Source organism: Rhinolophus sinicus, chromosome 17 (assembly GCF_057876585.1).
Source record: "Rhinolophus sinicus isolate RSI-liver-muscle chromosome 17, RSI-T2T, whole genome shotgun sequence".
Classification (NCBI taxonomy): Eukaryota; Metazoa; Chordata; class Mammalia; order Chiroptera; family Rhinolophidae; genus Rhinolophus; species Rhinolophus sinicus.
Window position 1 is genome coordinate 166,913,913 of NC_142517.1, and position 24,478 is coordinate 166,938,390.

At 35.3% G+C, this 24,478-nt stretch overlaps 1 protein-coding gene across 5 annotated transcripts in view; it reads right to left on the reverse strand.

Moving 5' to 3' along the window:
- Positions 1–24,478, reverse strand: part of ZNF385B (zinc finger protein 385B) — a 375,248-nt gene that overhangs the window by 147,196 nt on the left and 203,574 nt on the right. Inside the window, exon 1 of one of the 5 annotated variants that reach the window (XM_019739353.3) lies at positions 20,645–20,798. The exons of the other annotated variants lie outside the window; for them this stretch is intronic. Within the exon in view, the coding sequence (XP_019594912.2) occupies positions 20,645–20,654 (10 nt within the window). The 5' untranslated portion in view covers positions 20,655–20,798. Of the gene's footprint in view, positions 1–20,644; positions 20,799–24,478 lie in introns of those variants that run through there. 5 annotated transcript variants of the gene reach the window in all.

Genomic DNA, 24,478 nt, shown 5'->3' on the forward strand with positions numbered 1-24,478 from the left:
AAATGAAAACTGGTAACTGGCAATGATATAGAGAAAAAACAAAGCACAAGCAAAAATTATTCCCATATATTTTGAAATTGCTCTAAGATGATGAAGGATTCAGACTTCAAAATATTTGTCACCAAATAACCCATCTTTGTGTGGATGTGGAATGGCCTATTAGATAGGAACCTTAGGAAAGTCATCAATTTTCACCAAAGAATATTGGCCTGATTCCTAATCATAACTGTTTCTAAAGTACACTATCAAGTTTAGTTAAATATCTGGTTGAAATAGGCGATATTTGGGGAAGACTGTTTAAACAATTTTTTCTATTGTTCTAAATGTTCTAAGCAATATTTTTAGAACAGACAAAAGAGTACTTTCTGGGCCAGTTTTCTGTCTTCTTATGGATTCATTTTTGCTAGGTTTTATCGTAAAGAATTCGCCTTTATAGAGGAGCAGAAGTAACAAAATCCATTACCACAGTTTCTTCAGGAGTGGCCATGTTGATATTTTCTAGTCTAGACACTCATTGCCTCTTGCATAAAACTTCACATGACAAATGTCTTTTAGTTATGTAGCCCTGTATACAAAGAAGCTTTTGCTTTCCCTCATGGTATCTCTTTTTATATAATAATAATTATGTAACAGACATATATTGCTTTTAACTTTGTCTACTGAGAAGTTCAAATGCAAGAATGAGGCTGACAGAAAGAACTATGAAGAAATTGATTATATTTCTTCCTCTGACCTTACTTATCTTTACGATATTATAAAAGTGTATGTGGGTGTGTATGTAGGTGTATGAATATATATTTAGAAATGTGTCTGTTTATGCACATGTTATGGTTCTTTTTATTTATGGTCCAGCCATTATTTTCTTATTTATTCATGCCATAAACTGCAATAAATCCTTTGTGAAAGGTAGACTATTAATAAATACATAAACATATGAAATAAATATGGCCAAATGGTATGTTAGGGTGAACTTTAGCCATTATCACTATTAATAGTAATTACTTAATAAGCACATACTACTGTGTGTGTGAAGCAGGTGATTAGCGGGAAGATAAGAGAGCCTAAGGGAAAGCTCCTGACCGCAGGAAGCCTTGCAATCTAATTGAGATGATAGGACTGGTACATTAAGAATATAATACAATAAATATACTATAATACATTTAATTTATATATATAGATAATAAATTTATACATATTTATATATAAAAATACAATGTATTACATTATAGTGTGTATGTATGTATATATAGTGTATAAACACACATACACACATGTGGGTGCATATATATGGATAGGCCAAATAGTAGTATCCTTCCTGCTTAAGAGAGAAAAAATGAAAACAGACAGAAGGTGCATCTCCAAAACCACGTCTCCCCAAGAATGCAACTCCCCTCTCCTAACTGATCTCTGCTGCTCCCAGTGAGTCCTAGGCAGTCACACCTTCCCCCATCCCCATCAAAATCCAGGATGATTTTGTTTAAAACATTTCAAGATTTCCTAATCCAGATATCATTTTAATATGCACCACAAAAGGGAGAGTGGTTGTTTTCTTTTCATGGACTTTTTTGTTGTCTACTTTAAAGCATGTTAAAATTTTGTATTTATTTTAATATGACTCAGTGAGAAATGAATTTTACTTCACAACTTAGAATACACACACACACAACTGAAACATCAGTTTCACAAAACACTGTTGGTCCATCCTATGTGTGACATATTCTATATTCTACTCTATTTTGTTCCATTTAATTTCTTAAAGCATTCTTATTATGACCCATTAAATTAAATTTAGTATAAACAGCATTGTTTTAAGGAAAAAGGAGGTTTAAATTTCCAAGGGTTAAATGTTTTAATTTTCTGAAGGAAAACTATTCTTTTAAAATCAAAGGCAATTGGGCCAACTTCAGATGGATGATACAGCATACTACTTCTGTCTCATTAGTATTTGCTCAGAAATCCAACAATATAGAGTTACAATTCATGCAAATCTCCCTTAGAGGGGAAAATACATCCCCAAATTATATTCTTAGTAGGAGCACATCAACCCACACACATAAATCAAAGTTCAAATGCCTTTTCTAAATATGGGCTTGCCTTATAATTCAGCTTCTCTTTAGCCTTGGTTACAATGAACAAAATGAACAAAATGAACAAAAACAAAAACAAAAATTTTATAATACAATTCAGTAATTCTGAAAACTGCATCATTACTAATAAATCAGTGATGAGCTTAATCTTAGATTTCTACACAGAAAAACATACATTGTTCAGGAAAAAAAATCCTGTTACATTAGCTAATATCATGGTTAATCACCCAACTTAAAAAAATTCTCAAGTAAAATGCTACTGTTTTTAATAACTTTGCTCAAACATTAATCAAAATTGTGAATGGAAACATTTCCAATTTGCCAACATAACCCCTTAGGCTTATTCATGCCAGAAACATCTCAGCTGGGTCTTAATATCATCTAAGAGAAGATTAAGTAAGTTATAGGCTTTTTACCATGTCAACTCTAAGATAATACTTAATTCTTACTGTGTATTTGCAGTGCCAGATAGCATTGGACAGAAAACTCTACCTTTAACAGATAGTTCTGCTGTAGCCACAATCATATCACAATTAACTTCCCAGCCTATTAATATCCAACCCAATTAGAGCTTGGTGAGCTTTCGGCAGGTTTGCGACTGTGCCTCAAACCTACAATTTTACCTAATTATAGAAATTCTGGGCAAGAAGCCTTCTCAAAAGATGATCAATGTCATTCCTTTCTTTTGAAACTTTGCAACCAACCCAAACGGAGAGCTCTTCTATTTTAACTCGAAGGGAAGAAAGGATATTAGCATGAAGGACCACTCACTATGTAACTGCAACCATTGTTGGTCAATTACATGTGTGATCTCATTTAATCTTTATATCTTAATGTATGGGAATTACAACTTGTATTTTACAGAGGGGGTAATTAATGCTCAGAAAAACTACCTAAGTTGATCAAAGACAGGGAGTGCATTTTAGAGTTGGGATCTGACTATGAGTCTGACTCCAAAAACTTACACTTCTGTTATCTCTCCCAGTAGTGGGCTGCAGCTGGCCATATAGACTCACAGGAGTGGATGGTGCACAGCTCTTCCCAACTCCACATTCAGTAATGTCACATCAATAGATTGAAATCAACCATGGTGGGAATATTTACACTGTGCAAATAAGGAAGCATTACAAATCAGGGCTTTCTTCAGAGAATCATTACCTACATACAACATCTGTATTTAAATGTTTCACAAATGTCACTACTGGATGTTTCCATTGGTCAATTCCTTTTCATTTTGTAAAACAAATAAGACCAAGAGTATAGGTACAATGTCTTTCAGTACGCGTTCCCCACAGTTACTTCCGGTATACCTTTACCAAACATTAAGAAAAACTTCAGAGTTATGTAAAAAGTTTTAATAATATAATAATCCCCATTTCTCCATCAACCAAATTTAATAATTATTGACATGCCAACCTTGTTTCATTTATACTCCCCACTTCTTTTCCTTCAGAAATTTTATTTCTGAAGCAAAAGTTGACATCTTAGTATAGGATCTATCAGGTTAAATGTACACAGTATAATTTATACCATAACCTAACTTATTATTGATTGTCTCAAGCTTATGAATGAGTAACTATTTACAAAACTATGATATGCACACACTTTATATATTACTAGAAGTTTGGGCAGATCCAAATTTTGTGGGACATGAAGTGTAAAGAATTAAGAATAAGCTCTCTTTTAGAAAATGGATATGAAATTATAAATACAAAATTAGACAAGAAAGTGAATATTTATTTAGGTTGAGAAAAAATCACTGCAAATTACAAATGTAAAAAAGTTTAAAATATCATGAAAATCATAAAATATAAAAATAACATATTTTATTTATTTACTCCTACATTTTTTGATTACCTACTCTTTGATTGCTTTTCATATGACAGTGACTTTGTAATATCATTCTATAAATAGATCAGAAAGATAATTCAGTCTTTTATCTAGTATGGTTGACCAGACTGCCTTTTAATTTTCGAAAGTTAGAGTGCTTAAAAACTTGTGACTTAACACACAAACATACTCTTATCTGTAGGATTACCATGGTTTATGCCTTACTTGGGGATTTTGATAAATTCTATTTTAAGCAACTCCCATCAAAAGGAGGAAAATGTATGACTCTACATACCATTATATTATCTGTATTTTTGATTGGAGAAAACTTGTATTGTGACTAGAGATCAATTAGAATTGAATCATCCAGTTACAAGTTTACATTTCTGGTGACTGAAAGAAAATTTACACATATTCTACACATGTCAATCATTACTTCTCCTCTGCTGCCTAAACATTCAGGGCTGGGTACTATAGGATACATATAACACAACCTAGCCTCTGGCCCTACTGGGTGAATCAGCTGAGTATGACATAGGACCCAGAAGCCATCCTTCCCTGGGATGGCTGGCAATAACTTCATTACACATAGAAGCAATTGCAGACCCCATTGACAGCCCACAGAACTCAGAGTAAATGTATCTCCAAGCCTTTGTCCTCTGCTCAAAGCTACCTCCAATTCCACTCAACGTGAGGAAAAGTGAGATGGAGGGGAAAGTGGAGTGGAAGGAAGAGTGGTCTTAACCAGTTGTGTTTAAAATATCTTTAGCAAATGTTACAAAAAACATACCACCCAAACACACGGCTCAGACTCTCCCAGAGCCTTGGATGGGCCCATGAAGTTTAAGCTTCGTTGGTTTTAATCACAACCTCACTGCTCAGTCTTTTCTTTCTCAACTGTTCATCAGAACACTTTAACTTCTCAGTGAGGAACCTTTCCCAGTTCCTTGAACATGTATATAGCTATCCTTTGACTCTTCAGCCCCATCCTCAGATGACTCCAGTGCACACAGACAGAAGTCTACTTTCCTTGCTCATCACATACTCTTTACTAAACCCTCCACATGAACACAAAAGCATCATATTTTTGCACTGTCTTAAAAGCAATCCCTCTACGTAATGAAAGAGTAGTAGTGTCAGATGCAATTTTTCTGTTATCCAAACTCTTCACTGGTGGAATCAATAATTTATATGAATTTACAGCATATAAGTAACTGTGTTTTAAAAATACAGGCTATCTATATATCTAGCCACTTTTGGCAGTAACCCAGGAGTACTACAAGTGAAAACATAACAAATTCACAGCAAATGATTTCTAGCTATAATTTGGGTTAGTACTATAGCATACTCACCAGCAAGAACAGGAACAACGTTCTATGAGTTACACTACGCTCTGCCTGTCAAGCCTGGGAGTTGCCAGCAAACATTTCAGGAAAATCTCCAGAGCTATTATTAGATCTAACACCGATGTTCCTACCTGGCTTTCAGCCCTGCGATCTCTGGCAGATGCCTTGTCGGTTACAGCGGCAGTTACGCTCGGCATCCCGACAGACAGCCTGCCCCGGGACCAGCAGCAGTAACAGATCAGAGTTTTGCAGGAGGAATTTTCATTTTTCAAATATTTCACAAGGACAAGGTCATTCCCCATACCAGAACTTCTAGCTAAGCCATAACTTTTCCTTGTGTATCAAAAGTACTAAGAGGAAAAAAAAATAAAATACAAAAACAATGAAACCCACGAAAAACCTTGTTACTGAGAAAATAAGCCTTTAAATTTAGTATTAGGAACTCTGGATATCCAGAATTTACTATTAAAATTAAACACCAGCATCTCCATCCGAATCACAAAAATCAAGGGTAATATTCATTTTGCACTTACTATTCATCAGGCACTGAGCTAAGTGCCTTATATTAAACTTTGCAGTATCCTGATTTTACACATGAGAAGACAGTGAAAAGATAATAAAATGGACCTGAGTGTAACCTGTAAGTGTCGGGTGGAGTGGGGACCAGGATTTGCCTTCAGGACTCTAATTCCAGGGACAATTTGTTAACTCCTGCAAGAGCAGGAGTTAGTATGCTTGAAAAACTTCTCCTGATCTTGAAGTTGGAGTACTAATGAAAATTTAAATATTTATTAGTACAAGAAGGAAACATATTTATGCTTTCCCTCTCTTAATTTCTAAACAGATCTGGCATATGATGATGACATTGGGTTTTGCATATAGTTAGTAACATAACATTTAGATTTCCTGGTGTTTAAAAACAGCAGATTTTTCATATTCAAAAACAGATTAAATCAACAACATTGGAAAATAAGTGGGTAAATCAATTACACTTAAAACAAGTAAATCTAAACTTATATCAAGCTGATAAGAAAAAAGAATTAATACACATATAAGCTGTTTTTCATAAATATTCTGTCTATAGAAAGAGAGACACATATTCTAAGGACTAAAGGAATTATATGAAATCTTGAACCTGACAAAGTAAGTTTGTTTTTGGTAGTGGTATTGGTGTGGCAGATCCGAAACAATTTTGTGTGCATTGTAAGACTGAGGAAACAAGTAAACATGTTGGTATTGTGGCGTATGAGGATTCTCACTTGAGAGAAGAGAAATACAAATATGGAATGGGGGAAGGAGAGGATGATGCTGGAATAAAACTGATGGTAGCAGCACAGCAGTAGCATACTGTACCGCTCTAACAGTACTATACAGACACAGGTATATGTATGTGTAAATGTAGGGGTGTGTGCATGTGTGTGTGTGTGTGTGTGTGTGTGCATTCTGTTATGCACTGCAAAGGCCTAGAAGTGATGACACTCCAGCAGCAATGAGCAAACTTAGTGTCCACATCTGGGTTTTAGAACTATGCCTCTTGGGACAGGAAAGTACAAGTTAAGTCTGAAGTATCTGGATGGGCCATAGAGAATGTGAACAAACTGAAGAAGACACATCAAAAAGAAAGAAGCAAATTCTGAAAGGCTCCCACTGGTCAAATTTGGTACAATTTAAGCATCAAATAGATAAAAAGAAAAATAAATTGTAATAACATTGAATTGTAAAGTACATAGTGATACTAAAAAAAAAATAAGGAGAGAAGGCGTGAAGGAAAAGCAAAGCAAATTAACTAATAAATGTAAAAGTAATGACAGAAATAGAAAGTCAGGATTTTATACCCACATAATCATAACCAATTCAGGTAACAATCATCAATGGATACGAAAACACTAGCTAAAAAAAATCAGAGAATATGAAAATCATACAATCTCAAAGTATCACTGTCCTGTTCATATGCAGATTATATTTGAATTAAAAAGGGAAAAACTTTTTTATAACAGAAAGATCATGCAGACACTACCTTTACCTTAGCATCACCAGTAATGGAACACATCGATATCCTATGTCTTCTGAGAACACTGGAAAGGACACAGCATCACCTATGTAGCTACCCAGCCAGAAATGCTTACTCTGAATCTAATCATGAGGAAACAGTCAAGCAAATCCAAAATGAAGGACATTTTGCAAAGCAACTAAACTGAACTTTTCAAAAATATCAACATTGCTATGTAGAACAGCAACACCACTATAAAAAGCTGGAGACTGGTTTAGTTTAAAGGAGACTAAAGAGAAATGACAACTAACAGAATGTATAATCCTGGCTTGAATCCCAGATTGAAAAAAGAAGAAAATGACTTTAAATGATATTATTGGGACAATGGAGAAACATAAGTAGACTGTTATATAATAGTGCTATATTAATACTGCTCTATCAGTACTCCCTGGTATTTTGCAGAGAATGTTCTGGTTCTTAGAAAATCCATGCTGAAGCATTTAGGGGTGAAGTGTCTTGATGTCTGCAGTAATTCTCAAATGCTTCCGCATGAGTATATATACATATATGTATATTAATGACATAAATGTATGAACATAAATATGTGAAACATAAACAATATTCTATATACTTTAGAGAGTAAGAGAGCTAATCCAAGTGTGGAAAAATTGATATATTATAAAGTTAGGTAGGATGTTCCCTGTACTATCTTCGCAGTTTGATATGGTTTCAAATTGATCAGAATAAAGAGCAAATTAAAATTGGAGATATGAGGTTTAATTTGAAAATAATGATCAGAAAATTGCTAAGTGGAGAGAATATATTGCTAGGGAGATGATGGAAGTATAGACAACCACCTCTCTGAAACCGCTTAGAGTGAGCAGTGGAATGGGCCATGTAAACTCAGGAGGTCCTATTTGATATTATAATTAGTAAACTGAGAAAAAATAGAACTAGGAAAAAAATAACATTTTAAATGTTAGCTTGTTTAGAATTTAAATCTTTAGTTTTTACTTGTGAATAAAATGGTATAATGGCCACCATGTTAGGTCAGACTCATGGATTATCTGGTTCCAAATTCTCTAATTTCTAGTTCACAAGTTACAAACGCATTTTATTCCTCCGAAGATATATATTTTCATTAACTTTGTGGAGAGATTTCAAAGAGCTATCACATAAACAAATATACTATTTGACATAATATTTAACATGTAATCATAGATACAAGCAAAGCTACGATCTAGATCCAGGAGCAGGAAACTTTTAGGGATTAACATGTTATACAAACTTTTTTTTTTTTTTTTTAGTTATCAGTGTCAGACGTCTCAGCTTTGACTTTTAGACAGCAGAAACAGACTGTCCACTCTCCACGTCAGGCAGACACAAAATCATCCTAGAGTCCAGAAGAACAGACTTCTCATATCACATTTTATCTATATGTGAATAGAACACTAAACATCTATGAACTTCTACTGTAGGCTGTAACGTTCCCCAGGTAAAATTGACTGGGTTCCCCAGTTAGCACAAAAGAGCCAAAGAAAACCGAATGTGGCTGAAGTTGTCCCTGTAACAGCCTAGAACCCTCAAGTTCTCTGACTATCCTTTATTTTACTTATCTTGTGTGTATGTGAAAATATCTTCTTCCTTCAAATCTTAGAATCTATATTTGTTGGTCTCTTCCCAGATAATTTCATATATTTTTTCTTACCAAATGCATTTATTTAAAAGAACTCTCAAGTACATTTCCATTTGTAAATGCTATTAGATTATTTTTTTCCAGTTTTATTGAGAAATAGTTGACATACATCACTGCATAAGTTTAAACTGTACAGCATGATAGTTTGATTTACATATATTGTGAAATGATTATCACAATAGGTTCAGCTAACATCCATCTTCTCATACAGATACAATAAAAAGAAGGAATTAAAGAAAAATAGGTAAAAATTTTCCTTTGTGATGAGAACTCTTAGGATTTACTCTCTTAACAACTTTCCTGTATCCCTGTGGGAGCAGCTCAGCATCAGTGTTGCAGCCTGGGCTGAGGAGGGTATGTACACGGGGTCTGGGGTTCAGCTTGCAAACGGGCTTTCAGGTGGGTGAGGACGATTTCCACAGGAGGATGCAGACTGGGGGTGGGGTTGTCGGCAGGCTCTTGTGGTGTGGGAAACCCAAGTGGAGTGAGGAGAGCATCTGCATGGGGAAAGGCAGTAGTGCCAGTGGGGGAAAGGCGGTAGTGACAATGAGGGATTGGTTACAAAGGAACTGATCAAATATGTAAATCTATTAAGGATAATGAGAGCCAGCTTCTCACTGCTGGAGAAGTGAGTTACAAATAGGGGAAGGGAGGGATAGAAATAAATGCAGATGTACAGGTGTATTATACATTTGTCTACATGCAGGTACATCCATCTATAGGCTCCTGGCACTGCCCTCTGATAGGGCTTGATGGCATCAATATCCACAAAAACAATGCAGACTCAAAGGCAAACCAGAGCTTGGTTTCAAAATGCCATTCATTCTCCACTAGAAAGAACCAGGACCCCTTGGAGAAAAGGCTGCAGTAAGGACTGGAGTAAGGAAAGCACAGGAGGTGCTTGAAATATCTCACTGTGCCAGAGAGCAAGGAGGTGTCCAAAAAATGACAAGTCTCCTAAGCAAAAAATAAAAATATCAAAACAAAACACAGGAGTTAGCTTGAAAGAGTGCCTCTGGCCAAACTGGAATAATTTGTGCACCAAAATAAATGATGACTGTAAGAGATTACAACTCATTGAATAATATAGGAAACCATGAACCATATGGATAGAAACAAATAAATGGAGAGGCTGATGAGGAATGGGATTTTTATGGTTTCAAAGTATCTCCTTACAAAATGATTATTAACTGTAGAAAGGAAAAGTAACACCATGGTAGAAAATCCTGGCAAACACCAACTTTATGAAGAGATCAAAGCAGACATCATAACTAAAGGGGAAAAGTGAAAATCACCTGAGACATGAGTGAATACAATGAGAAGAACACAGCATCGATTCCATGATATCCCTGCCCAAGATTCATAACAAGGACTTACTCAGAAAATCCAAATTGGCCTGTGATGTTCAAGAGACAAGATCATATAAATGAAAAAAGTAAAAAACACTGAGGAACTATTCCAAGTACAGCAGTCTAAACAAACATAGTAATTAAAGGAAATGAGTAATTTTGAGACGAATCCCTTCACCATAAAGCACATTATTAGGAAAATTGCTAAAACTGAGGAACAAATGTAGGAATATACCTATGTTAATTTCCCAGTTCTTATGATGATATTGTAGTTGTTTAGGAGATTCACTTGTTTACAGAAAATAAATACTAAGATATTCCAGGGTAATAGGGTAAGTCACTCAGAAAAAAATGTTCTTGGTATTCTATAGCAAATTTTCTGTAAGTCTGATGTAAAAAAATTTTTTTAAATGTCTTTTTAAAAAGAATGAGGTAAACATATAAGTTCTATGGAAAAACTACAAGGTACACCAGATATAATACTAAGTAAAAGTATTAAGGTACAGAATATATCATATGATACTATTTATGTGCATGCAAACATATATATGTATATATGTGTGTCTGTGTGTTTCCATTTGTTTTGTTCTGTTTTAAAGCACACAAAGTACCTCTCTATGAGGATTCTAGAAGTCTAAAGAAGTAGAGTGAGAGATTTCACTTGGAAAGATAGTGTGTACGTAATATGTTTCGGAAGAAGAAAGCCTGTTTGAAATATGAGAAAAGGAAGGACATTCTGATTCACAGTTAGCTCCATTATCCCAAAGCCTCATGTTCAGCACACTGGTCTGTGGACAATTTTTGCTTGGTAAATAGGGTTTACACATTTAGGGACAATCACAAAAAATGGGCATATATAAGAGGTAACATACGTTATTAAAGATAAGGAATGCTTGAAGACATATGAAAGAAACAGATATTGCTAAATGCTGAAAGGATGGTGTGATATCCTCAAGCTGGAGATTGGTGCATAGGTTGTAGGGTTTTATTATTGAAAGAGGAATCCTGTAACAAGCTGTCATTTTGAGAGTGGCGCTGTGCCTTTTTCAGTCATTGGGCTGTATCAGTAACTCACATTTATTCCATACACGGTGGATAATTCATTGCTTTTATTAGAAGAAGAAGAAAAGCAAATCGATACAGTAGGGAGGTTAGAAACCAAAACACAAAAGTCTTTTGTGGTTATCTATATAACATGAATTTTCCTTGAATCAATGTGTCACAGCACAAGGCATGGCTGACTGATAGCTACACCATTCCTGGTCTTATTAGACAACTAAAAGGCATTAAATCCACTAGACAATTGATACAGTCATACCCTGGTACAAGGTGAGAAGTGATTAAGGCAAAAGAGCAACATGATAGTTATCTTCAGCATTAAAAGGCAAATATTTGGAAAAATGCCTATTGCTTCACATTTGCCATTAGTATTACTCAAGGATGAAAACACAAAGACACACATTAATTTAATTGCATAATATAGAAGAGACATAGAATCTTTTAAATAATTCTGACTTTAATATCTTCAGAGTGCATGATTTCTTCCAAGATTTTTACCATTTAGGAAAATCTGGCAAAAAAGTTCAAATTATATAGGTTGTCTGAAAATTTAGGTAACTAACATGGGATAAACATTGTTATTATTATTATTGAGATATTATTGACATATAACATTATATTAGTTTCAGGTGTACAACATAGTGACTTGATATTTGTAGGGATAAACTTATTTTTAAATAGTATGTAGGTTACATTTTGAAACAAGACATTCAATAATATGTTTTCAGGGAAGGACCTCTAAATATAAACTAATTCATTTAATGGTTAATCTGAAAAAAAAAGTTACTGAATAAATATACTAACAGTGTCCAAAAAAATCTGGAAACACACGGAAAAAATAAGACAATTTTTGTACTTTAGATTAATATTTAGACATATTGCTTTATATTTAGTGGTACCTAAAATGTGTCTGCACAGGCTAAAGAAAAGTACACCGAGCATATTATTTTAAATTATAGCTAACATACAGTATAATAATAAGTGTACTCTTTTCCAACCTCATGGATACATTCTATTATATAGCACATAAACTATTCAACCTTTTTCACCACAAATAAATAAATACAAAAAGAAAATCCCAATAAGACAATCCCCGAGACTAAGAATTTTTTAAATGAGAACTCCAAATATGACCATAAGATGACAAAGGAGGATGTGACTATTGCTCTCCAGAGGTCTCCCAGGTCTGTGAGTGCTAAACCATCAGCAGGGTACCAGGTGCATGGTCAAGTGTTAAAACAGTCACTAAGATATGAATTCCATCACTGTGACTATTGTCTTGAACCTAAAAAATATTATCTTCCTGATGGGAAGTTGCTAATCTTAAAAAATAATGAAGAGAAAGAGAATTAAGAAGAGATGAAAAATACATTCCATAGCAGTGTTTCTCTTTATTGTTTGGAAGAACAGAAAGCGCATCTTTGGGGCCAAAACTGTACTGCCAGGGAAATGTCTAGTCTTAGATTAAACAGGAATGTTGAACTCCCTTTTCAACATGCCAGAGGATGAGCTAACAGTGGCCTAGATAAAGCATTTTAAGGTGTAGATTTGCAAACATGACACAGGCTATGGCCTGCTAAGTCGCCATAGATTCCATAGTTACCACTGTTAAGATATATACATAATGCCAATCACTATTAGGACTTTTTCATGATTATGTGGTTTCATTTTTCAATTTCAATGAGTATTTTTCCAGAGTACAGGTCTACACTACTCGTATAAAATACATGTTCAATGATCTCTAAAACCATAGTTTCTACTGAGCCCTATAATTCAGAGTCATGTGATTTATCCCCAAACAGAGTTAACACTGTGCTTGGAACTGTTTCATGTGTGTTTCAGAGTGGAAGAGTTTGTGCCAATGGATTCTGGGAAACGCTGCTTTTACAAGTGAGTACTTACGGGACTTCTATTAAGCAAAAGCACACATTGCTAACAGTGAGGCTTTAAACTGCTTGCCCAAGCAGCCAGGAAATTGGGTGTTATGGTTATTACCACAACTCTCATGGACTCTCTCATCAAAAACAATGGAATCATTTGCTGGTCCCTTTGCCCTTGACACCCTGACATTGTAGTTATTTGCATATCTGCTTCCCAAATAGATAAACAGTACCCTGAGGCTAAAATATAATATTTTATTAATTTCTCAACTGCTACATATTCTAGCATATAATACATGCTCAGAAATTATTGTTTGAATGAATGAACAACAATATTAATCACACTACCATAAATACCTCATATTTATTTGGTAACCTCAACAGTTCAGAATTCAGCAAAGCACCAGAAAATGTGCCTCTCCCAACCCGCAAAAAAGCATCAGAAGATTAAAGATTCTTAAAAGAGCCTCTGAGGTCTCAAAGATTTGGTTTAAAAAAAATAGAAAATGAGACAGACTCTGTAAGCATGGGAACCTTTGCTGCTTTGCTCACCTTGATATCCTCAGGGTCTTTATTGAGCATAACAGATGCTTAATAAAACTGTGCTGGGTGAATGACTACAGTAATTTTTTTTTTAAAATGCATAGAGGAAAGAAAACACTTGAATTCAGAGCTAGGAACTAGAGCTACTATAGACATGGACATCTGTGACACATGCCAGCGGATGTCATAGAATGCCAGTAGACCACAAAAAAGCATGGTAAAAAATGCAAAACCATGACAAGTTAGGACCACTTCTTTTAGGAGCAAACAGATCTCAATCTCGCACGACACCCTGTGTACTACTACTGCACAGTACAACAATTAACATTTGCATTAAGGATCCTAAGTTCACATAAAATTTTAAAAGCCAATCAATGTCTAGAACAATAAAGAAAGCATATAGGAACATGGTACATGCACTAAAAGAACACTTCAATCAATTATTGTTCAAATTAAATTAAATACTGGGTGGGGACGATGTTCAGAAATAAGTTCAGGGGACCATGTATGCTGCTTAATCTCTGCCCCAAATCCTTTCTCTACTCTTTGCCCATTGTGTGTGGGAAGAAGAGAGAACTTGGAGTATTTCTTTCCGTCTCCCTCCTGACTGCAATCTGGCAGTGGTGTCTTTCTATGATAACAGCTCCAGTTGAGTAATCTCCCTTGCAACCTCCAATTTCAGCTATCCCCAAACTTAAACCACCTCTATTACTTCTCCTTCTCCTTCAGGAATGGGGGAACCTTTGGTGGGTCAAGAGGAAGCTTGACATCCACTCTTGACTCCCCTAAACCTACCACAGCTCTACATACAGGTCCTTCATTAAATTCTCTTTGAAAATCCCAGCTGATTATACTTTTTGTGTTCAATCAGAACTCTTCTATTGATAAACCACAGAATACTGTCAGGTCCTTCTTACTTTGTATGAGACTTAGAACCAACATACTAGGCAAATGTCAATTATCAACCCAAACCATTTCTATTTCCTCTAACCATATGAAAGTACCCTGAAAGGCTCAAGAGATTGGTAAAGAAGAAAAAGACAAAGACAATATGTGACCAGAACGAGCAAGCGTTTTCTTATTTCACGATACTTCAGCTAGTGAACAAGTCCAGACTGGCCAGTGCCTTCCCCACATCAGTCAAGGCCACTTTAATCTTTCTAAAGATTTAAAAATAATTGGCAATGTTTCTCCAAATCATTTTGAAATATTTCCAGAGAGAAACAGAGAAATGCATGTGAGTGAGAGGAGGCAAAAACAGTTTTACCAGAGAAAGGTCATGAATCATGCGTCACTCATTTGCTAGTATTCTACAAAGGAAGGACTTGTATTTGGGGACTTAGAGATGAAAATGTTTTAAGGGATGGAGTAGGACGCATTACATGACCTTCTGGCAGGGGTGGAGAGAAGTCTACCACTTGGGTCAGGGCTCTTGCCCGTCCTACCTGGAAGAGAGAGAAACATAAAGAATGAATGGGAAAAAGTACTGGACTGGTTTCTAATTCCAACTTTCCTGGATGAGATATCATGGTTAAATTGCTTCAATTGTCTTAACTGAAATAAATAGGGAGGATGAAAAATACCACATTAATTTCTCATGATGCTGTGGTCCCAAGTATGTGAAAATTATTTTAACCTCTTAAGGATGCCACTCTTTTTTTGTTTTCTTTTTTTCAAGGAGGGCACAGCTCACTGTGGCCCATACAGGGGTCGAACCAGCAACCTTGGTGTTATCAGCACCACACTCTAACCAACAGAGCTAACTGGCCACCCCAGGGATGCCACTTTTTGATTTCCACGGTTGGGGAAATTATTTCACTGGTTAATCCCCAAAGGGGACATTTTATAATTCTCAACATTTATGCTGTAGCATATGTCCCGTACTATCTTGAAAACTCTGATTTTTCCCCTGGAAAGGCAGTAAGTAGAGTTGAGACAAATCTATGTGAATCGGAGAATACCTCTGGTGCGCGAACTTCTAGGGTGTCATTTAGCATATATGTATTCTTAATCCAACTTTGCAGCTTGATGGTTTTTTAAAGTCAAAACTTCCAAAATCCTCTTGGAATTGATTTTTAAAGCATGTGGAGACAGAATTTGAGCCAATATATTTCATTCCAAACAAGGCTCTTTGATTTCTCATATGCTTTTGAAATGGTGATGTTTGTCTGCCTTATGAAATTCTGTTCTCTTAGCTCCCTGGAAAGCTAAAAAGAGTCTTAAATAATTGTACCATTGGAGCTTTCTGAATTCCACTACTTGTGGACTATTTCTGCCGTATAAACATGTTCCCTACCTATAGCATTCTTTTAACTCTGCTCCTCAAACTTTACTTTCTGCTATGAAAGCCAAAAATTATAAAGCCAGACTCTGGAATGGAAAACACTACTCCATGGTTATTCATTATTAAAGGACTTCTATCATAGAAAAGTGGAAGCATTGTTGATGAGATAAATTACCTAAAAAGAAGATAAGCTAGAAATGCATGTATTTCAGAGTTGCCCACTCATTTTATTTTGCCACATCACAAGCCTTACAGTGAAAAGCACTCCTCCTTCTCCTTGGATTTTCATCTGTAGAGGTGAGTCTTAATTTTACAAAGAAAGCAAAATAATCTGGGAACAAGGTTGGCAACTTAGAGTTTTAATAGTATATTACAACAGCCACCAAATCAGAACAATCATTTGTGGGTGGGGGGAGAGAGAGGATATGAATGAATGAATGAATGAATGTGAATGGTGAATGCTCCTTTCAAGGAAACAAAATCTTCTACAGAGTTATATTAGTACTAAAATTCACCCAATTCCACATGAATTCTCAAGTCTGAAATATTGGCTGAGTCTCACTATTTCCTTTCAATTAATTTCTCTAGCCTACAATTCCCTGCAGGCTGGTGAATATCTAAAAGCAAATATCATCGACACAGAGAAAGAAAATGATAATGTTCTAGGCAACAGTAATGTCACAAACAGACATGAATTTCAAATGATACTGAGTTCTCATTAGGTTTCCAGGTGGGAATTCCCACCCATTCTCAGGAACTTTTTTCACTTTCCCGTTCCCAAATCCTGAAATATAAACTGTTTTCTGTTCTCCACGATGAATCATTTCCACAAAATGGCGGCCGATACTACCAAACACCTGGGTTCAAGGAGCCGATTTTCCCGATTTTCCGACCAATTTTTCTCAGGATGCAGGAACAGGAAAGTGAGAAAAATTCCTGAGAACAGGTGGGAATTCCTGCCTGGAATCCCTAGTTCTTATGGTACTAGAGGAAATAAAACAATGACTTGATAGCTATGTAAGTCCAATGTACTACTTAAAGGAAACATATTTCAATAGAACTTCCAGAACAATTAATCATTCTATGTTTAATATACTACTTAGCATCTAAAGATGTTAAAAGTCAATTTAGCAGACATTGCATCTGAGCAAAAGCTAAATTTAATTTAGATTTTATTCTGTTTTAGATATATGTCAATAATTGTGGTCACTGGTATAAAGGAAAACTATAAGTTTTTTCTTTTTTTCTTTTTAAGGGTAGTATTAACATTGTCCCAGAGAGACTTCTATATTTTTTGGACAATAATAATTTTAACAACCAAATTTGAATCTCTTTTACTATAACAATCTTAAAAGATAGTAATTGATATAAAAGGCACAACACATAGAATCATAGCCACTAATTGGCATCATTCATCATGTATTAGGCGATGTGCAGAAAGTTTTATGTACATTACTTTGATTAATCCTTATGATACTGGAATTCTGCAATATGAACGTTACGATCCCCAGGTAAACTACAGACAAGGAAACTGAAGCTTAAAGAGGATAAATGATTTGCCAAGGGTCATAGAACAAATAAGAGGGAGGTGGAATTCAAATCCCAGTACTTCTTGTTCTCAAGTGTCTCTTCTTTATTTCCTCTGATAACTAGAGCAAAAGGTACAACAAATGACCATTTTTGACTTATTAGGACATAGATACTGGTTTCAAATACGAGTACTAAGTCAGACATGTTACCTCACACTAAAAGTATTTAGAAACAATTCAGTAAAATTTGCACTCTACAAGTCTCTAGAGTCCTTTGAGACCCTCATCTAGAGCACTGTTTCTCAGTATTTTTCCTTATCATGCCCCTAAGGGGTCCTCTTGACATTTTTTTTTCTTAATAGCCCCCCATTAAATTTTAATACCACAGATATACCATGTTTGTTTATGTATTATATGTGTATCTGTGCTTTATATGATTTCTTTTGCCTCCTAGAATGAATTTTTGCCCCTTGGGGGGCAATAATCTAGGGGATGGATCTCTGTTTTTCTTTGTTATTCCAACACCTCCCAACCCACTGGTAAAATAGCATGGGACTAGTGTGGCTTTAGCTTTTGTAATTAAGAGTTTTTTTCTGTATTAAAATGCAAATACATAGAAAATGTTCACGAACCACTATCAGCTATTTATAATATATCTTAGTATGAATAGGAGATCTGAAAGCTAGTTTGATAGGGGAAAGAAGGAGAACATGAGGGCACTCCCTACTAGAGAGGAGGGAAGGGGAAGAACAGGTAGCCTCTGCTGCCAGAATGCGTGTGTCACAATTGTGCCTCAGTCTGCTCTTGTTGCAAATATTAACACGAAGTCCTTTAAGATGCCGGTTCCCATTCATGATGAACAAGAAATCTTAGTCATAAGCCACCATAGTGACCATCACCCTGTTGATTAATGTGTAAATATTAGGTTTCCGGCCTGTGAAGAATTTGATGTTTGGTTCCTTTCAGGCCTGTTTGCGTATTCCCAACTGCTACGTGGCCAAGACCAAGTAAGTTTATGTAATGTTCCAAAAAAATTGCTCGACACCATGGCTCATTTTAACCCAGGTATGAATAGAAGACAGAGATGAATTCACAAATACTTCTTTCACATGCTCTGTAAAATATAACTTTTCACTCTCAGAGGCCAAAATGGTCTTAACCATGAAGTAATTATAGCTTACAACTGTAATTTAGAGTTAGCTCTGTTTGACTCTAAATCCACACAGGAAAATAATTCACTCATCTTATTGGAACACTGGAGTAAATAACTTCATAAAATACGTATAGTTTTAGCAATTCTGGAAAGTATGGTGAATCCAAATAGAAATCAACAGTTGATAAGTTAGTAATACAACAATTGTCTACCGTTTATTGGTCACCAACTTAAATGCTCAAATACCACGACTGACATTTATAAATATTACCTACTTAATCCTTACAGCAATCCTATGAGATAAATATTTGTATCTTCATTCACAGAGGAAATGAGTGCAGAAACGATGGGTGATTTTCCTGAAACTACTCAGAATTGGAGGAAGAAGAATTCAAACTCCTGCCGTCATGCTTTTACACCTCAGCCACAGTGAAATTATCTCAGTGAAATGATGGAAAGACTCAAGTTTGCAAGCTTTTCATTTCCAATTAAATGAAGATATCTTGGGCAAATAGAAAGGTAATGGATATTGTGTGTAACATATTGAGACTTCGCATGTGAGAAGCTACTGATTTCAATTAAAGGATCACTTTTTTGTTTTTTAAATAAATGTCTTCAAGATGGGTATTGGTCAGAATTTTCAGACTTTGAAGGTTATGAAACACATGTACATGTATCAGAATACCAAGTAGAATAATAAATACGCTTGAAATTAGAGCAAACGTTGACCCAAAAAATATATCAATTGTGGTCTTTCTCTGTGCAGATTGACCTAATAGTTAAATTATTTTAACAGACAACAAAGTAAAAATGTAATTTGTCTCTTAAACTACTAACATAGTTTATTTAATATGCCCCAAATGAGTTATCAAGCATCCTAAATAGTGATTTTATAAATAACTCCAAAATAAAGGCTGAAATTATTCTCACATGGAAAATAATGTGTACAACTGGTCAAATTATAACCATTGCAATAAAAGATGTTTTCACTTAATTTCCTGGAGATTTCAGATGTTTGTTTAGCCTTTATTAACTGGAAAATTCCTCAACTCATCGTGCACTCACTTACATATTCTATTAGGAAAAGATTTGTTTTTCAAGTCAATAATCTAAGGACTGAAAGTTAGCCAGTGTTTCACAGTATCAACTTGAGAGTAAAAGAAGCATTTTGTGAATGAAGCATTTTTTAAATGTTTATGTAGCTTCCAATGAAGGTCTTACGTAATTGTGCTCCTCTATAAAGTGAGAAAGCTTCCTTTATCAGATCTTCTTTGAAAGGTCTTTCCAGATTTCTATTAAGACTCATGCATGCAAATGATATAGTTAAAAAGATCTTATATTGTATAAGATATAATCGTGACGATTACTGAAAAAATGCAGCATACTTACACTTGCCCTTTTCAGATTGTCAATTTTAAAAGTATTAGTTTCCCTTTTTGGAAACTAATACTTTTAAAATTGACAATCTGAGCATTTCCATATATTTTAAATATTACTAAAATAATTATGTAGAACCAAACCTTTTTAGAAGACATATAGCATTTTAACAACATATGGAAGTCCAACATATTTTTAAACCAGAAGTCATGTTAACATTTAGATCATGAAGAGTCTGTTATCTGTAACAACTACTGATTAAACCCCAAAATGTTTCGCTCTTCCTAATCATGATCACCTTTTTAACTTATACACACATTTCCAGGATCATTCTAAGTTGAATTTTGGCAAAACTCATTGCCTAAAATCCTAGAAGGACAAATAATAGTAATTATGGCATTGCCTAGCACTGTATGAAATCTGTACAAATCTGGAAAATTACAGACAAAGCCAAGTTCACCTCCATGTATATTTCCTAACACTTTAGAACAAATCTGTCATTTGTAAGTTACGTTACTCACCTAGAAGCATGTTTCTTAGCAATATTCAATTCAGCCCGACTGTAATTTCTGTATAACAAAAGTATCAAGAGCTAAGAAGTACTTCAGCCTGTCACACGTCTTATTACAGATAGAGTGGGAACCTCCACAAACTCCTCCTGTATCCTAAGTCTTCTGTAGTACTGGACAGACTCCACTCACTCCCTGTGTACCTCTGTGGAAACTAACAAACAATACAGTGACTGTCAGTTAGATGCTGCCTCCTCAGCCTACAGAGCCAAAAAAAATTATGGAAAAGTAGGTTACTTTCACTGGAGTTGGAGATGTAAATTCTGAATTGATCACACTATTCCCTTAAAATTCCAAGTAATATTTTCTACTAAATTCACACAGAAAAAAAATTAAACATATGCAAATAAGTTTAGAAAATCATATTTAAAAAAATGTTAATTACCCTCTTTCCCCAATATTTTTTTCTCTAAGAACTTAAAACACATATCACTATAAATGAAAAAGAAATCCTGCTACAAAAAAAAAAAAACAAAACCCTTTGCATAATATGCATGTTTTAAGGGAAGACTGAACATTAAAATTAAATCACTCAAGGATAAGGAGTGCAAACATATTTATTATTTGATGGCACGAGCTGGAGACCCCAACGGGATTTCAGTTTCACAATGGGTTGTTTGTTTGACTCCAATACAAAGATAATTATTTCTGAAATACGTTTCTCCTGAGAGAACAGACCTTGCAGTTTTAAGGTAATAAGGATATTGCAGTGAACACTTAACAAAGGAACATCTCTTTTTATTTTTCTTCTGGATATGTCTGAACAACTTAAAAAGAAAAATCTATCTGAGCCCAAAGGAAGACTACACAGCATGCCAGCTAGCACTGAAGCCCAGAGCGGAATGTGATTTCTGAGACTATGTTTTCTAAAATAGAAAACAAAGTGACACACCCAAATATTACATATTTTAGCAATTGTTTTAAAGTTATCCTGCAATAGATACTACTTTTAACATATTACAATTGCAGAGGACAGCAGTTAAACTATATCTTCCTGGGATTCAAATACTTGAGCAGTGAAATTTTACAGGTTATTTGTTCTTGTTTTTGTATTTCCCTATTTCTTACTTTGGGAAATCAACTTTTACATGACTAGCTACTTTTATTTTGGTTAAAGTAAGGAAGTTAAAAATAGGAAAAGTGAGAGAATCTGAAAAAAGCATAAAAGGGAAATGAATCTAGGTAATAAAGGGAAAACAGTGAAAGGCTACAAAGAGGAATAGTTTGGAGCAAAGAGAACAAAGGGAGAGAGATGCCTAAGGATGATAAAAATAAAACATATCAAGGTTTGGGGATTTTGCCATTATAAAATGTAGACCTCATGTATATCAAACATACATATTTGAATGTCGTGATTTGAAAGACTACACATAGAAATTCCTATACACGGTAAACCAAGTTTCAGTAAGAAGCAAAAGGGCATGTGTGTATAATAATAAATATTTCTCTAATAAATGTGGAGGGAAGCCTCTTTCCCTTGACTTACCATTTACTTTAACCTAGTGGTTCTTACACCTAAGTGTACAACAGAATCCCCTGAAGTGCTTGTTAAAATGGACTGCTGGGTTCAATCCCCAGAGTTCCTGGTAGTCTGTCTGGGATGGGGCCTGAGCATCTGCATTTATAAAAGCTTCTCAGGTGATACTGATGCTGCTGGCCCAAGGACCATGTTTTGAGAACCATTACTCTAGCTCATTATGTTACCCTAACATCTAGCATGAGGACAGTTTCATTTTTAAATTGCTTTATTACCATATTACGTAGATTCAAAGATATTCTCTCCCCACCCTCACACACCTTTGAACAGCTCTGAATCAGGATGTGTCTATCATTAATAATATCTTGTGATAGGTAGCTATACACAAGGCAGCACTCACCACTGAAGCGGCCATGTGAGTGTGTGCGTGGACTTGGTCATAGCTGTTCATTCTGTCCTTTCAGGTGAGAGACAGAATTTTTGAGTGATATCATGGGCTGAGTTTGACATTTAAAAATGATTTTTTTCAACTTGCAGTTTTTTTTGCTTTGTTTTGTTTTTCTGTTTTTGTATTTTTTTTGTTTGTTTGTTTTTAAAGCCACACTATGATTTGGCTTTAAAAATAAAAGTCATTGCACACAAAGACAGGTCTGGGGTATGTATTTGTTATAAGTGAAACAGATGTTCATTATTGGAGGAATGACAGCAATTTCAGATTTTCTTGGAAAGCAGCACTCTATTGTGTTAGAGGATAGAAGAATGGTAACAACACATGGAAGAAGCTGTAATACATGTAAATGTTTTGCCTATCACAGGCCCAGTAATGCAACTGAAGGCAGAAGAAATTGCTAAATTCCTTTGAATAGAAATTTCAAAGTTGTAAGTTGCTGGTGTGAATAATTCACAGGCCCAGAGGGACTCTGAGGCTCTGCGTCATTGTTTATTGAGAGTATTTTTTTCTTTCTTATTGATACATAAAGTAATGACGTGACTAAGAACAAAAATGTAGATTTGATAAAATATGATATTATTGGAAAATAAAACAATCATTCCTAGTAGCAGCTGTTTAAAAATTGATGATCAATGTGGTGATTTAAAGCAGGGTGTTTTTGTTGTTACTATTCAAAGTGTGGTGTGAAAACTACACAAAGAATCACCAGGATGCCTGCTACAAATGCAGATATCTGGGACTACCAGAGAGCTAATGAATTAGTACCTAAGGTGTGAGAAACCACTGACCATGCACCCTCAAGTAAATAGAAGTTTAATAAGAATAACACCGCTGGTGGACTCCTAAATGTTAATAGTAATAATAGATATCTGAAAAAGCTACCCTTGATTCCAAGTCAATTACAATAAAACTTAGGTATTGCCTAAATGATTAAAAGTATACAAGGGCAATTCTGCGACAGTTTCTCCCCACAGGACGTTTTAAAACCCAAAACACCACGCTGCATAAATATTTCAGTGTAGCTTGGGAGCAGAGGAGAAAAAGCCTGAGGCAACAGTGGATGTGCATCTGACCAGGCCCAAAGCAAGTAGTGCTTGATAGGAAGGCATAATGCTGGGAAGAACCAGCACACAGGAGTGTCACAGCTCCAAGTCTGCCACTGCAGCACTAGCCCAGTACTGACTGGAGTCCCTGCAGAGTCCTCCAAGGGTATGAAGACTTTGGAAGAGGTGACACCAGAAAGCCAAGATATAACTGACTGGAAAGATATCCAATATTGCTGAGCTTGTTTTCTCAGTAATAGAATAAAGCCATTGTTAGAGTAGATTTCCATGGTCACTTCCAACTCTAAAAGTAAGTAATGTTTAAAAGCTTTTATAAAAGTAATAGGGCGTGGCATCTTTCAAAGTTCTATTAGGATAAGCCTCATGAAAGCAAATGACAGATCAATCAAAGAAAGAGTATCTGTTATAGTTTGAACTGTATCCTTCCAAATTCATAGGTTGAAGTCCCAACCCCCAGTATCTCAGTATGTGACCTTATATGGAGGTAGAGTCTTTACAGAGGTAATCGAGTTAAAATGAGGTCATTATAGGTGGGTCCTAATCCAATATGACTGATATGTCTATAAAACAGACATTTGGATACAGTTGAAGAGACACCCGGAGAAAGTGTCCATCTGCAAGCTAAGGAGAGAGACCTGGAACAGATCTTTTCTTTAGACCTCTCAGAAGGAACCAATCCCGCTCACACCATGATCTCAGACATCTAGCCTCCAGAACTGCGAAATAATACATTTCTATTAAGCTACCTAGTTTGTGGTATTTTGTTATGGCAGCTCTAGCAAACTAATACAGCA